The sequence below is a fragment of the Gobius niger genome (genome assembly GCF_951799975.1).
Source record: "Gobius niger genome assembly, chromosome: 6".
In the NCBI taxonomy this organism is placed as follows: Eukaryota; Metazoa; Chordata; class Actinopteri; order Gobiiformes; family Gobiidae; genus Gobius; species Gobius niger.
The window spans coordinates 271396-286864 of NC_136857.1; the positions used below are offsets into that span (position 1 = coordinate 271396).

A 15469-nucleotide genomic window follows, 5' to 3' on the forward strand; every position below is an offset into this window, starting at 1 on the left:
ACATGCTGCTTCTCTTCCTCTGTGACTCTCAGACCTGAACATGCTGCTTCAGAGCCTCCATCTCAGCCCTGTGCACGTCTGCTGCTCATGAAGGTGAACACGCTTGTATTTCTGTGCATTGTTTTGGGGAAAGTAGGGCAAGATGAGCTGCGGGCTTTTCTGAGCGCCGCCCACCCAATCGCAACAAGACGCAAGCACCAGTACATGCAGTCTGTGAGGAACACTGGGAACGAAAGGCAGTAAGATTATAAGGAACAATGTGAGCACGGATTCTCAGGTGGCAAAAGAACATGGTCTGAGAGAATCTATGACCACATATCACTTATCACTAAACGCGGTAAAATCCTCCCCAGACTGAAGCTGCTGAGGGGAACTTTGTGTTGTAGTTTTGAAGGCAATTCAATCAAGTTCTCCCAGTGATTCTGAGAGGATCATCCTGCTGACACGTCCTCTCCCTGGAACACATCCAAACATATAAATGTCTTCTGGAATCTTCTGGAAACCTGTTTAACTCGCTGGTGTCAGTTTGTGTGAAGCAATATGATAATTACTCATCAATATTAGTGGAAGTGCTGTTGGGCAACGAATAACGGCAGAGACGAAGGAGCCAAACACCCTGCTCTTCTAACCGGTTTGAACTCCGGCTCAGAGCCTTCACCCACAGAGCCTCCATGGGCCTTAGGTGCAGACTGTGGATGTGCCCTCAGACCCTTCACCCTCAGAGCCTCCGTGAGCCTGAGGTGCAGACTGTAGATGTGCCCTCAGGAAAGAGCCTTCACCCACAGAGCCTCCGTGAGCCTGAGGTGCAGACTGTGGATGTGCCCTCAGGAGAGAGCCTTCACCCTCAGTGGGCCTGAGGTGCAGACTGGCAGCCTCGCCTCCGTCAGAGCAGCAGAGATGATCTGCGGAGCCCCTCATGTGCTCGACCCGTCTCACCTGCAGAGCCGTCAGAACCAGCAGGGGCCCTTCGCCCTTCGCACCATCACAGTGAGGTTCTGCCTTCAGGGAGGAGACTGCGGAACCTACGGGTCAGGTCCAGTCGACTGAGGAACAGTTTCGTCCACAGGGCCACCGGGAAGCTGAACTCCCTGCCCTCCCCCCGCTCCACAATCAAGGATGAGAGAAACAAAATGTGAATGCTGCCATCTTTAAAGTCTAAAGCAGGGGGGCCCAAACTGTGTGTTTCCGAGGGCCAAAACACAAAGCTGTAAATAATAATGATATTTTGTTTTTCGGTAGCCTGAACATGTGCATTTGATTCTATCTTTGCAAATAACAGGCTATATTAAAACATATCGACTTTTTCCAGCTTTCCATCATGTTATTCTGTCACTCCCTCATTAAAAACATGGCTGAAGTGTTGCCTTGGCACATTCACGTATTTCTGAGTAATCTGTAAAAACTCTGATGGCGGCCATTTTAGGGATAGGTTTGCCTGAGTCCTCCTAGGAACGCCCCCACCTCCTGGAGACGCCTCCGAGCTTTGGTCACCAGCCGAGTAACCAACCACTGCTCCTCAGCAGAACCCCCTCCCCACTGATGCCACAGACAGCGTGTGGAGGGGGCGTGTCTAAAGGCTCAGAGGTTCTTAAAGAGACAGAGGCCTATTTCAAGACATTCACTACAGCCATTTTGAGAGACACATTTTATACAAGGCAGTTATTCTAATTTACTGCATTTACAGACCAACAGAAGGTTTGTCATCATTGTAGTGAGATATAGACTGGTGCTGTGGGACTGACAAAAGCAGAACACCCCCTCTTTAAAGCAGAACACCCCCTCTTTAAAGCAGAACACCCCCTCTTTAACTATGGCAAAATCCTAGTTTTAGTGGAACAAAATCAACTATAGGAGCAATATTGTGCAAAATGTAAACAACAACTGTATCTAAAGTACCTACAGTGACTTTACCTCATTCATTTGTCAAAATGCCATATTAGATCATTAGATTAAATCCTTATATGTCCATTTTTAACATGACCTTTGTTGATCTCAACATTTGAAATAAAAGTTGTAAAACAGAGTTGATCTGTGATAAACAAGACACCACAGAAACAGTGATTCCTTCACTTTGCGAAAGGAGTGAAACAGCGCCCCCAGTTTGACGCTGGTGGCCAAACAGTGTACTGCATGCATATTTACCACAATGGCGGGCATTGTGGTCCCCTGATCAATCCAAGCCACAATTCCATCAGTCAGCCCCAGGGTAGCTGTGGCTGCACTTGTAACTCTAATAATAATGGTCCACAATGGTGCTTTGAGAAGCTCGTTAAGCTTTTAATGGGCAACACAAATAATGTAAAGCCATATTCAACATTCTTCAGAGTAAAATAAAGACAATAATATAAAGTTCTATATCAAACAAAGATTAAATGACATTACAGCTGATGATATTAAACAGCAGGTTAGTTAAAACCATTAACTGTAAATTAAGAGTGGACTTAGTGAGGCTGGTGTTGCCAAAGCTCCAGGCGTGCACAGACTGAAGCTCGTTCATGGAGCCAGCTCCTTTAAAACAGCAGGAAAATAAAAAAATAGTGAAAGGAAAAAATAGGATGATGTTGTGAGCGTTAAGACAAAATGGCGGCGTTCAGAACGACGAGCCTGAGTTCAATAATGACTTAAAGAATAAAGAGGGGAGAAAAAAGTGTCAAAGGGAAAACCACTTCCAAACACTTCCTCACGGCTTCAGGAGAAACAGGCTGTAATGAGTCTGTTCTTAAGTTGATGGTTCAAAGTGATGCTTCGGTGAGTGAATACATCAAGTAAATACATCAAGTAAATACATCAAGTAAATACATCAAGTAAATACATCACGCTTCATTAAACAATAACAAAAGTCAATATTTTAAATACAAAATGTAAACAAAAGGTCATTAAAAAAAAAAACTGGACCAAAACTTAAAACAGCAGCAATAAACACGAGATCTTCTTTTAACAAACTGAAAGACCACGTATAGAACTGTGAAAGAAACGTGGCGCCATCTAGTGGTCACTAAAGACCATCTCAAAAGCCATAACTAGAGGACGCTTAGATCTTTCTTCTTTTTCTTTGCTCCGACTCTGGAAAAAAACACACAAAGGTAAAATGGTTCTAATGCCATGGATTCTGAATGAAGGAGTAACTCACCATCTGAGGCACTGACACGGGGGGGGGTTTCATCTGTGGGGGGAGGATTATTACTACTACTCGTCATCGGCTGCAGCAAATACTTCGGCACTCGCTGGAGGAACATTGGATCAACATTATGTGATGGAACAATTATACAGTTTATAACAATAATAAAATGCAAAGGACCAGAGGCTCTTAGACACATCTGTCACACTCCCTCTCAAGTGCCTTGCCCAAGGACACAAGGATGAACTGTCTTGGAATTCAAACTTGCAACCTTTTATTAAATACTGACCACATAACCGCCAGAGTTGTTCCATATACATATACATATTTATGTATATATATATGTGTATATATATATAATGGAAATTCTAGGTTTCTTGACAAAAATTAAGATCAAAAACTTAAAATCCCTCACAAAAGAAGGTCCCAGGTTCGATTTCTGGGTCGGATGGAACTATGTGTCTGTATGTATCTATCTCAAAATGACGGGAGTCCAGGATAAAACTGCTAATAAAATGCAATTTCTACTGGAAAACTGGAAAATAACTGATACTTATGATATGATAACCTTTGACCTTTGACCTTTGAACAAAACAACACATTAATAGATCTTGAATACATTTATTTTGCCTTTTAGTCAATTTGACTGGAAAAATCTCATTTTAGACAAAAATGACTTGATTTATAAGAATTTATGCAGATTTTGAGTCGTTTTTTTAAACTTTATTATTGCCAAAGAAACAAGTATTATTTGTCTGACTTTTGAGTCTCATTTCAAGGGTTTATTTTAAGGTGCACAAGTACATTTTTCTAACTTTAAGTGAATTAATGCTTGTTCCATTGGCAACGTTATTTCACAACTGTCCAAACCTTCTCAAAATCTGCAGAAATTGCTGACATTTTCAAGCCATGTTTCACTAAGATGGCTTTTGTTCCAGTCACAATATCCTCAGAAAGGTGAGCTTAATGTTTTAGCGAGCATAAAAAGAAGCTGCAGTGGGTCATGGATTCACTTATTTACATCAGTATGAGGATGAATATTCTATAGTTTAATGAGTGACTTTGCTGGAACACAGGGCACTTCAAAGCCACATGATGAAGCCTCTCACCGTGATGGACTGCGGGGCGGTGGGATCCCTGTTAGACCTGGTCTGGACTCTCACCGTGATAGACTGTGGGGCGGTGGGATCCCTGTTGGACCTGGTCTGGACTCTCACCGTGATAGACTGTGGGGCGGTGGGATCCCTGTTGGACCTGGTCTGGACTCTCACCGTGATAGACTGTGGGGCGGTGGGATCCCTGTTAGACCTGGTCTGGACTCTCACCGTGATAGACTGTGGGGCGGTGGGATCCCTGTTGGACCTGGTCTGGACTCTCCCGCGGGGCCGCCTGGACCTCGAGCCGCTGTGGTTCAGAGTGGACGGTCTGAGGCGGCTGCTCGTGGTTTCACCGACTTCTGCCAGGATGTCCTCCAGCTCCCCGTCACTGATGCCCTCCTCAGCAGCAAAACTGTCTGAACAAACCAGTCCTTTAGATACAGGCACCAAACAAACCAGTCCTTTAGATACAGGCACCAAACAAACCAGTCCTTTAGATACAGGCACCAAACAAACCAGTCCTTTAGATACAGGCACCAAACAAGCCAGTCCTTTAGATACAGGCACCAAACAAACCAGTCCTTTAGATACAGGCACCAAACAAACCAGTCCTTTAGATACAGGCACCAAACAAACCAGTCCTTTAGATACAGGCACCAAACAACAAACCAGTCCTTTAGATACAGGCACCAAACAAACCAGTCCTTTAATCACAGGCACCAAACAAACCAGCCCTTTAGATACAGGCACCAAACAAACAACAAACCAGTCCTTTAGATACAGGCACCAAACAAACCAGTCCTTTAGATACAGGCACCAAACAAACCAGTCCTTTAGATACAGGCACCAAACAACAAACCAGACCTTTAGATACAAGCACCAAACAACAAACCAGTCCTTTAGATACAGGCACCAAACAAACCAGCCCTTTAGATACAGGCACCAAACAAACCAGTCCTTTAGATACAGGCACCAAACACACCAGTCCTTTAGATACAGGCACCAAACAAACCAGTCCTTTAATCACAGGCACCAAACAAACCAGCCCTTTAGATACAGGCACCAAACAAACAACAAACCAGTCCTTTAGATACAGGCACCAAACAAACCAGTCCTTTAGATACAGGCACCAAACAAACCAGTCCTTTAGATACAGGCACCAAACAACAAACCAGTCCTTTAGATACAGGCACCAAACAACAAACCAGACCTTTAGATACAGGCACCAAACAACAAACCAGTCCTTTAGATACAGGCACCAAACAAACCAGCCCTTTAGATACAGGCACCAAACAAACCAGTCCTTTAGATACAGGCACCAAACAAACCAGTCCTTTAGATACAGGCACCAAACAACAAACCAGTCCTTTAGATACAGGCACCAAACAACAAACCAGTCCTTTAGATACAGGCACCAAACAACCCAGTCCTTTAGATACAGGCACCAAACAAACCAGTCCTTTAGATACAGGCACCAAACAAACCAGTCCTTTAGATACAGGCACCAAACAACAAACCAGTCCTTTAGATACAGGCACCAAACAAACCAGTCCTTTAGATACAGGCACCAAACAAACCAGTCCTTTAGATACAGGCACCAAACAAACCAGCCCTTTAGATACAGGCACCAAACAACAAACCAGTCCTTTAGATACAGGCACCAAACAAACCAGTCCTTTAGATACAGGCACCAAACAAACCAGTCCTTTAGATACAGGCACCAAACAAACCAGCCCTTTAGATACAGGCACCAAACAAACCAGTCCTTTAGATACAGGCACCAAACAAACCAGTCCTTTAGATACAGGCACCAAACACACCAGTCCTTTAGATACAGGCACCAAACAACAAACCAGTCCTTTAGATACAGGCACCAAACAAACCAGCCCTTTAGATACAGGCACCAAACAACAAACCAGTCCTTTAGATACAGGCACCAAACAACAAACCAGTCCTTTAGATACAGGCACCAAACACACCAGTCCTTTAGATACAGGCACCAAACAACAAACCAGTCCTTTAGATACAGGCACCAAACAAACCAGCCCTTTAGATACAGGCACCAAACAACAAACCAGTCCTTTAGATACAGGCACCAAACACACCAGTCCTTTAGATACAGGCACCAAACAACAAACCAGTCCTTTAGATACAGGCACCAAACAAACCAGCCCTTTAGATACAGGCACCAAACAACAAACCAGTCCTTTAGATACAGGCACCAAACAACAAACCAGTCCTTTAGATACAGGCACCAAACAAACCAGTCCTTTAGATACAAGCACCAAACAAACCAGTCCTTTAGATACAGGCACCAAACAACAAACCAGTCCTTTAGATACAGGCACCAAACAAACCAGTCCTTTAGATACAGGCACCAAAACAAACCAGTCCTTTAGATACAGGCACCAAACAAACCAGTCCTTTAGATACAGGCACCAAACAACAAACCAGTCCTTTAGATACAGGCACCAAACAACAAACCAGTCCTTTAGATACAGGCACCAAACAAACCAGTCCTTTAGATACAGGCACCAAACAAACCAGTCCTTTAGATACAGGCACCAAACAACAAACCAGTCCTTTAGATACAGGCACCAAACAAACCAGTCCTTTAGATACAGGCACCAAACACACCAGTCCTTTAGATACAGGCACCAAACAAACCAGTCCTTTAGATACAGGCACCAAACAAACCAGTCCTTTAGATACAGGCACCAAACAAACCAGTCCTTTAGATACAGGCACCAAACAAACCAGTCCTTTAGATACAGGCACCAAACAAACCAGTCCTTTAGATACAGGCACCAAACAAACCAGTCCTTTAGATACAGTCACCAAACAAACCAGCCCTTTAGATACAGGCGCCAAACAAACCAGACCTTTAGATACAGGCACCAAACAAACCAGTCCTTTAGATACAGGCACCAAACAAACCAGACCTTTAGATACAGGCACCAAACAACAAACCAGTCCTTTAGATACAGGCACCAAACAAACCAGTCCTTTAGATACAGGCACCAAACAAACCAGACCTTTAGATACAGGCACCAAACAAACCAGTCCTTTAGATACAGGCACCAAACAACAAACCAGTCCTTTAGATACAGGCACTAGTGATGCGCGGGTTGCGGGTTCCACCGCGGGCCCCGCGGTCTGCCCGCGGTTCGGGTCGGGTCGGGTCGTGAAATTCTCCTTCGATCGCGGGGCGGGTTGGGGCGGGTCAAAAAATGCCGGTCGCGGGCACACTATGCCTCCGTACGCGCATTCATTGAATTCATTCACAACTTATTCCGTCGTCTTTACAGCAGGTTTTTGGCGTAAATATACGTCGGATTTTCATAAAACAAGCAGCGTTTTGCAGCTTGTGATCCAGAGAACGCTTTTGTGGAGCTCATGTTTCCTATTTTCCACCGTATGTGCGACTGTGTGTGACTTTGCGTTAGGCCGACCTCTGCTCTTCCTCTCTCCCTCTTGCCAGCGCTCTTCGGAGGGAGAGAGAGAGCGAGAGCGATGACACGCCGGTGCTGTTCATACGGATCATAGTTGTAACGCGTAATATTTAATGGTTGCGGGTGCGGGTGCGGGGCGGGCTGTAAAAATAGAACAACGTTGCGGGGCGGGCCGGGTCGGGTTAGAACCTGCTCCAAATGCGGGACCCGCGGGTTGAAAAAAACCCTGACCCGCGCATCACTAACAGGCACCATTAACTTACAGAAGATCCATGTGTGCAGTGGCCCAACGGCAACTTTAAGTTTCTTTATATATATATATATTTACTAGTCACAACAGCCACTATTTTAAATGATAAATGGATCAGGCCCAAAGCGCTTTACAGGGAGGAACCAGTGACCCGTTCACTCTCGCGTTCATACACCCATGTACACAGGCACTGGAGGCAGGTAGGGTGAAGTGTCTTGCCCAAAGACACAACAACAGTGTGCATTTGCGGGAGCCGGGATTCGAACCCAAGACCTTCCGATCATGTATTTAAGACACTATGGCCATGGCCTTTTCTGTAGTACAACTGAAAATAATGTATGTATCATGTCATGAAAACAGCCCTTTTAAAGCAGCACTAAGCAGCATGTTTACCTTAATAACCCTCCCCGTCGTCCCCCTGGGGGTAAAAGAAGTATTAATGGAATAATTGGGGGGCCTTTCATCTCCCCCGGTGTCTCTGGCCAGAAAACCACAATTACAACTTTGCTGCCACCAGGTCGGAGTCACCAACACACACTAATGGAATCACAAAGAAGAAGCTAACAGGCTAACGGACAAAGCTAACTGCGGGCTAACGTCACTTAAACAGTATTTACAGCCAAGTTTGAGTGAAAAAAAACTATCTCCATTGTGTAACTGGATGTTCAATATCCCTCTGTCCCTTCGTCTTTTCTGTCAGTGTAGGATTTACTGCGTTAAAAAGGAAAAACACGCACATCCAATCTAAATAGTGTGCAGGACCAAAGTCGACTAAGTCCGCACAACTGAGTGTAACGTTTTGGGCTTACGCCCCTTCCTCAGACATCAGTTACATGTGGTGTAAGTAATAAATACTTTTTCTGGGAGCTACTTAGTTGTGCGGACTTTTTCTCTTTTTCATCAGCGCTTTTTTTACTCTCACGGACAATAAGTAAAAAACACAACACGCTACGACACCTGCAGTGGCGCTTCTGGCCTCTAGGGGCCTGAGTTACTTCGTGCTGCTGTAAGACATTATAAAAGGGCCACAGACAGGACATGGGTGAGAGAAACAGAGGTCTCTTTATACGAGACTGTTTTCTTACCTGGCTGATTCACACCGAGCTCACAGTCGTCACAGACCCAGAGGCCGTCGGGACGTTCGCTCACAGCAGGTCTCAGGCAGTTCATGTGAAACCTGAACACAGTATTTACACTGAGAGGACTGTCTGAAACCTGAACACAGTGTTTACATTGAGAGGACTGTCTGAAACCTGAACACAGTATTTACATTGAGAGGACTGTCTGAAACCTGAACACAGTATTTACATTGAGAGGACTGTCTGAAACCTGAACACAGTGTTTACACTGAGAGGACTGTCTGAAACCTGAACACAGTATTTACAGTGAGAGGACTGTCTGAAACCTGAACACAGTATTTACATTGAGAGGACTGTCTGAAACCTGAACACAGTATTTACACTGAGAGGACTGTCTGAAACCTGAACACAGTATTTACATTGAGAGGACTGTCTGAAACCTGAACACAGTATTTACACTGAGAGGACTGTCTGAAACCTGAACACAGTATTTACATTGAGAGGACTGTCTGAAACCTTTAACACAGTATTTACACTGAGAGGACTGTCTGAAACCTTTAACACAGTATTTACACTGAGAGGACTGTCTGAAACCTTTAACACAGTATTTACATTGAGAGGACTGTCTGAAACCTGAACACAGTGTTTACATTGAGAGGACTGTCTGAAACCTGAACACAGTGTTTACAGTGAGAGGACTGTCTGAAACCTGAACACAGTATTTACACTGAGAGGACTGTCTGAAACCTGAACACAGTATTTACACTGAGAGGACTGTCTGAAACCTGAACACAGTATTTACAGTGAGAGGACTGTCTGAAACCTGAACACAGTATTTACACTGAGAGGACTGTCTGAAACCTGAACACAGTATTTACACTGAGAGGACTGTCTGAAACCTGAACACAGTGTTTACATTGAGAGGACTGTCTGAAACCTGAACACAGTATTTACACTGAGAGGACTGTCTGAAACCTGAACACAGTGTTTACAGTGAGAGGACTGTCTGAAACCTGAACACAGTGTTTACATTGAGAGGACTGTCTGAAACCTGAACACAGTGTTTACATTGAGAGGACTGTCTGAAACCTGAACACAGTGTTTACATTGAGAGGACTGTCTGAAACCTGAACACAGTGTTTACACTGAGAGGACTGTCTGAAACCTGAACACAGTATTTACACTGAGAGGACTGTCTGAAACCTGAACACAGTATTTACAGTGAGAGGACTGTCTGAAACCTGAACACAGTATTTACACTGAGAGGACTGTCTGAAACCTGAACACAGTATTTACACTGAGAGGACTGTCTGAAACCTGAACACAGTGTTTACAGTGAGAGGACTGTCTGAAACCTGAACACAGTATTTACAGTGAGAGGACTGTCTGAAACCTTTAACACAGTATTAACATTGAGAGGACTGTCTGAAACCTTTAACACAGTGTTTACACTGAGAGGACTGTCTGAAACCTGAACACAGTGTTTACAGTGAGAGGACTGTCTGAAACCTGAACACAGTATTTACACTGAGAGGACTGTCTGAAACCTGAACACAGTATTTACACTGAGAGGATTGTCTGAAACCTGAACACAGTGTTTACATTGAGAGGACTGTCTGAAACCTGAACACAGTATTTACACTGAGAGGACTGTCTGAAACCTGAACACAGTGTTTACACTGAGAGGACTGTCTGAAACCTTTAACACAGTATTTACATTGAGAGGACTGTCTGAAACCTGAACACAGTATTTACACTGAGAGGACTGTCTGAAACCTGAACACAGTGTTTACATTGAGAGGACTGTCTGAAACCTTTAACACAGTATTTACATTGAGAGGACTGTCTGAAACCTGAACACAGTGTTTACAGTGAGAGGACTGTCTGAAACCTTTAACACAGTATTTACACTGAGAGGACTGTCTGAAACCTTTAACACAGTATTTACATTGAGAGGACTGTCTGAAACCTGAACACAGTATTTACACTGAGAGGACTGTCTGAAACCTGAACACAGTATTTACACTGAGAGGACTGTCTGAAACCTGAACACAGTATTTACAGTGAGAGGACTGTCTGAAACCTTTAACACAGTATTTACAGTGAGAGGACTGTCTGAAACCTGAACACAGTATTTACACTGAGAGGACTGTCTGAAACCTGAACACAGTATTTACACTGAGAGGACTGTCTGAAACCTGAACACAGTGTTTACACTGAGAGGACTGTCTGAAACCTGAACACAGTATTTACATTGAGAGGACTGTCTGAAACCTGAACACAGTATTTACAGTGAGAGGATTGTCTGAAACCTGAACACAGTATTTACACTGAGAGGACTGTCTGAAACCTGAACACAGTATTTACACTGAGAGGACTGTCTGAAACCTTTAACACAGTATTTACACTGAGAGGACTGTCTGAAACCTGAACACAGTGTTTACACTGAGAGGACTGTCTGAAACCTGAACACAGTATTTACACTGAGAGGACTGTCTGAAACCTGAACACAGTATTTACACTGAGAGGACTGTCTGAAACCTGAACACAGTATTTACACTGAGAGGACTGTCTGAAACCTGAACACAGTATTTACACTGAGAGGACTGTCTGAAACCTGAACACAGTGTTTACACTGAGAGGACTGTCTGAAACCTGAACACAGTATTTACATTGAGAGGACTGTCTGAAACCTGAACACAGTATTTACACTGAGAGGACTGTCTGAAACCTTTAACACAGTATTTACATTGAGAGGACTGTCTGAAACCTGAACACAGTATTTACACTGAGAGGACTGTCTGAAACCTGAACACAGTATTTACACTGAGAGGACTGTCTGAAACCTGAACACAGTATTTACAGTGAGAGGACTGTCTGAAACCTGAACACAGTATTTACATTGAGAGGACTGTCTGAAACCTGAACACAGTATTTACACTGAGAGGACTGTCTGAAACCTGAACACAGTGTTTACACTGAGAGGACTGTCTGAAACCTGAACACAGTATTTACACTGAGAGGACTGTCTGAAACCTGAACACAGTGTTTACACTGAGAGGACTGTCTGAAACCTGAACACAGTGTTTACACTGAGAGGACTGTCTGAAACCTGAACACAGTGTTTACACTGAGAGGACTGTCTGAAACCTGAACACAGTGTTTACACTGAGAGGACTGTCTGAAACCTGAACACAGTATTTACACTGAGAGGACTGTCTGAAACCTGAACACAGGACTGTCTGAGGTGTAGCTCTGCTGAAGCCGTGTGTGATCCTCACCCTGAGTCGCAGTGGGAGCACACCAGGATCCTGCTCCTGCGGTCGCTGCGTCCACAGTTCTCACAGATCACAGAAGAACCCTCCTCGTCCTCCAGCTCGTCAGGTCGTGTGGGAGGAGTGACTTTGATCTGCAGAACATGTGAAACCATAAAGTGACGTTTAAATGAAGTAAAGACAGTCTGGAGTATGAAGTACCTTCTTCTGAACGACTCCCCCGAGGCGCCTCCGCTGGAGGATGACTGTGAACGGAGTTCTGTCCACAGGGCAAGTGTTGGACGTCTGTGATGCAAAGAAACAAATGCTTATTTTCACACAAATGGACAGAGATGTGGCCAACAGTGATCAAATGGGAACATGGCTAACTCTTAAAAACGACAGACAATTGAAAATGTATCAGTTTGGTGAAGGCCAGAGGTTCAAATCATCGTACTTCTAGAGTTCTTCACTCGAGGTCTGCAGACCGATGTTCATATTAAATATGTTCATTCATTCATGCTTTAGTAATGAACCCCAGGCCACTGTTCTTACAGTCGTGCACAACAACCAAAGATGTTGTTGGCATTTGGCCTCTCCCAGTGTATCCTATATCCCAGGGGCCCGGGGGCCAAATCCGGCCCCCCAGGACTGAACCTCTGGCCCTCAAGATGAATTTGAGAAATATCATTATGGAAATATGGGATCAAGTTCCTGTTAAAGTCGTCTAAACATGAGAGAAATAGTGTGATATTGTTTTAAATGTCCAGGCAGAAACTCCCACTGGGGCACAGTGATTCTAAACTGTGGGCCGGGACCCAAAACTGGGTCACGGAGCCATTTCCAGAGGGTCATGAGCCTTTGGGAACCTTTGTTTAATATTTTCCATCTGAAACTGCATGAAAACTGAGTCGTTAAAATGAAGGTTATTTGTTTATTTTGGTTAAGGCAAATCTACGGCTTGTTCAATAAAATGTGTGGAATATACAATGTTATATTATGATATAGTTTTATTTGGGTGCAGGCTCGTCGTCCTATGGGGTGATGGTGGATCCCGAAGTCAAACCACGAGGAACCACTGATGTTAAACATTTGCAGAAGAGGCTACAATGGTTCAGCCCTGGATGTTTTGGCATTGATAAAAATCCTCCCTCTATGATGCAAACTTGCCGACCCTGCTACATCTTACATCCTACATCCTGTATCCTATATCCTATGGCTCCAAACAGGGTGAAGTTAGAAGTGACCCAGCTCTTCCACGGGCACAAAGACCAGACAGGTACGGATCAACTCGTCTAAGCTCAGGACATATCACAGTCTGGGAAAATAGTGGCCTGTTCCTTTAACCTCAGGAGAAACACTGCTGTGGGAAGTACGGTCCACTGAGCGCTATCCTCTTCTTCTGACTGCAGACTTTGTTTTATTATGATACAGTATTTCATTTATCTGTAATCTGTTCATCACTATTCACATGGTGTCTCCTGTCCCACTCCCCCTCGGGAGTGCCTGTCTAGATCGAACGGAGGAACCTGGGTGAACGGAGGAACTGGCATTCTGGAATCCGAGGACTGGACGGTCTGTGATCTCGGCCCGTCTGCTGAGGGATCCTTCGGCCCTGGGTCTCTATAGCCTGTCCGTCCATGGGAGTGGATCTCTCCTTCTGTGGTTCTCCCCAAGGTTTCTCTTTTCTCCTGTCGGGTTTTTGAGTTTTTCCTTGCCGTGCTGGAGAGTCTAAGGACGGGGGACGCCCACGCCGCTCGTCGCCGCCTCCTATTGGACATTACATTTGCCTGGATTCACCTGAACTTTTAATTGTCATATTTATTGCTCTGTTTTATTGCCTTAGTGTTTGGTGCAGCTGTGAGGAGACTACTGTTGTGATGTTGGGCTCTACAAAACCATTAAACTTGAAACTTAACCGAGTGCGTTTCGTACACAGGGCCATCGCGAAGCTGAACTCCCTCCCCTCCCCCTTCTCCACAATCAAGGATGAGAGAAACATCATTTCAAACCAATCACATGGTTTGACAAATAAAAACATCTTTTCGTTGCTTCGTCACATGTTTCTGTCACTTCCTGATTGTCGCTCTTTTGCTGCATTTTCATCTTGGTTTGGGCTCAGTTTTGTTGCCATTTTCACACTTTTATCAAGAAGCTTTTAGATTTGAGTAAAGCCAAACTGGAGAACATGTGCTCGGGTTAAGTGGGGGTTAGAAGGTTCTGGTGCTTTCCTGATTTGCACAAAACACCGAGTTCAGAGTAAAGTTAGACCTGTTTTAGACCCAGTTCCGTCCTGAGTTCAGTCAGTGTGAGCCTGAGGCAGATCCTGAGGTAGACCTGGAGGTACTGAGGTCATGTTTATGAGACGGTGTAAAGGTTTGAGAAACACTGATATAAACACAAAGGGATGGTCAAAGTGCAGGTAACCCAGGTGTGCTTACCTTGGACCACTGGATGATGCACTGGAGGCAGAACTCATGCAGGCAGTTTCCCAGAGCTCCCACACTCTGCTCTTCAAACGGGCCCAGGCAGATGTAGCACTTTTCCTCAGCAGCTTCACAGTCTCCTTCAGCTTCTCCTCCTTCAGCGTCTCCTTTAGCCGTGTGTGGCTCCGCTTCGGATTCAGCCGCCGACATTTTAACCCGACCTCAGTTCTTCCTCAGTACTAAGAAGTGAGCTACAGAAGCTAGTATCAGCCGCAGCCCTGTGGAGAAGCCTTGGTTTCCGCTTTTATTACGCACACATTTCGCTCACCGGGGTTTGGTTTCCTGTTCGGACCGGTTTGGACCGACCTGCGCGGGTCAAACTGCCTCAACTCTCCACAAAAGCGTTTAAAGCCTCGTTTCTGTTCACGTACGAACCGAAGTAAACACAGCTGTGGGAAATGTTTGAATACTTACCACAACTTCCGCCAGCTGGAGAGTCACTTCCGGTTAGGACTCGCCAAAATAAGAGCATAGATACAGACGGCACCTCTTTTTTTTTTGCCATTTTCTGGTGGAATATGAACTCATTTATCACGTAAATAAAGTCAAGTCTAAATCGGGCCCATATGGATATTTTCTCACAGCAGATTGTGCAGTGGAAGTGAAAAAACGGCAGTTGTAGCAAACGCTAGCTAACCGTTAGCATTAGCCCGATGCTAACATGTAGCATCAAGTTAGCACTCTCCGTTATTCATGTATTTATGGGCTGTTGAGCCACTTTGCTCCTCTCCAT

At 44.6% G+C, this 15469-nt stretch overlaps 1 protein-coding gene across 1 annotated transcript; it reads right to left on the reverse strand.

The window, feature by feature from the left end:
• Nucleotides 1-4200: 4200 nt before the first annotated feature.
• On the reverse strand, nt 4201-14886 carry LOC306964360 (PHD and RING finger domain-containing protein 1-like; the record flags this gene model as incomplete). The annotated part of the gene is made up of 5 exons (XM_079558352.1): nt 4201-4631; nt 9003-9094; nt 12278-12405; nt 12473-12556; nt 14692-14886. The coding sequence occupies 5 exons, from the start codon at nt 14884-14886 to the stop codon at nt 4201-4203; spliced, it is 930 nt and encodes a 309-aa protein (XP_079414478.1).
• Nucleotides 14887-15469: the final 583 nt, after the last annotated feature.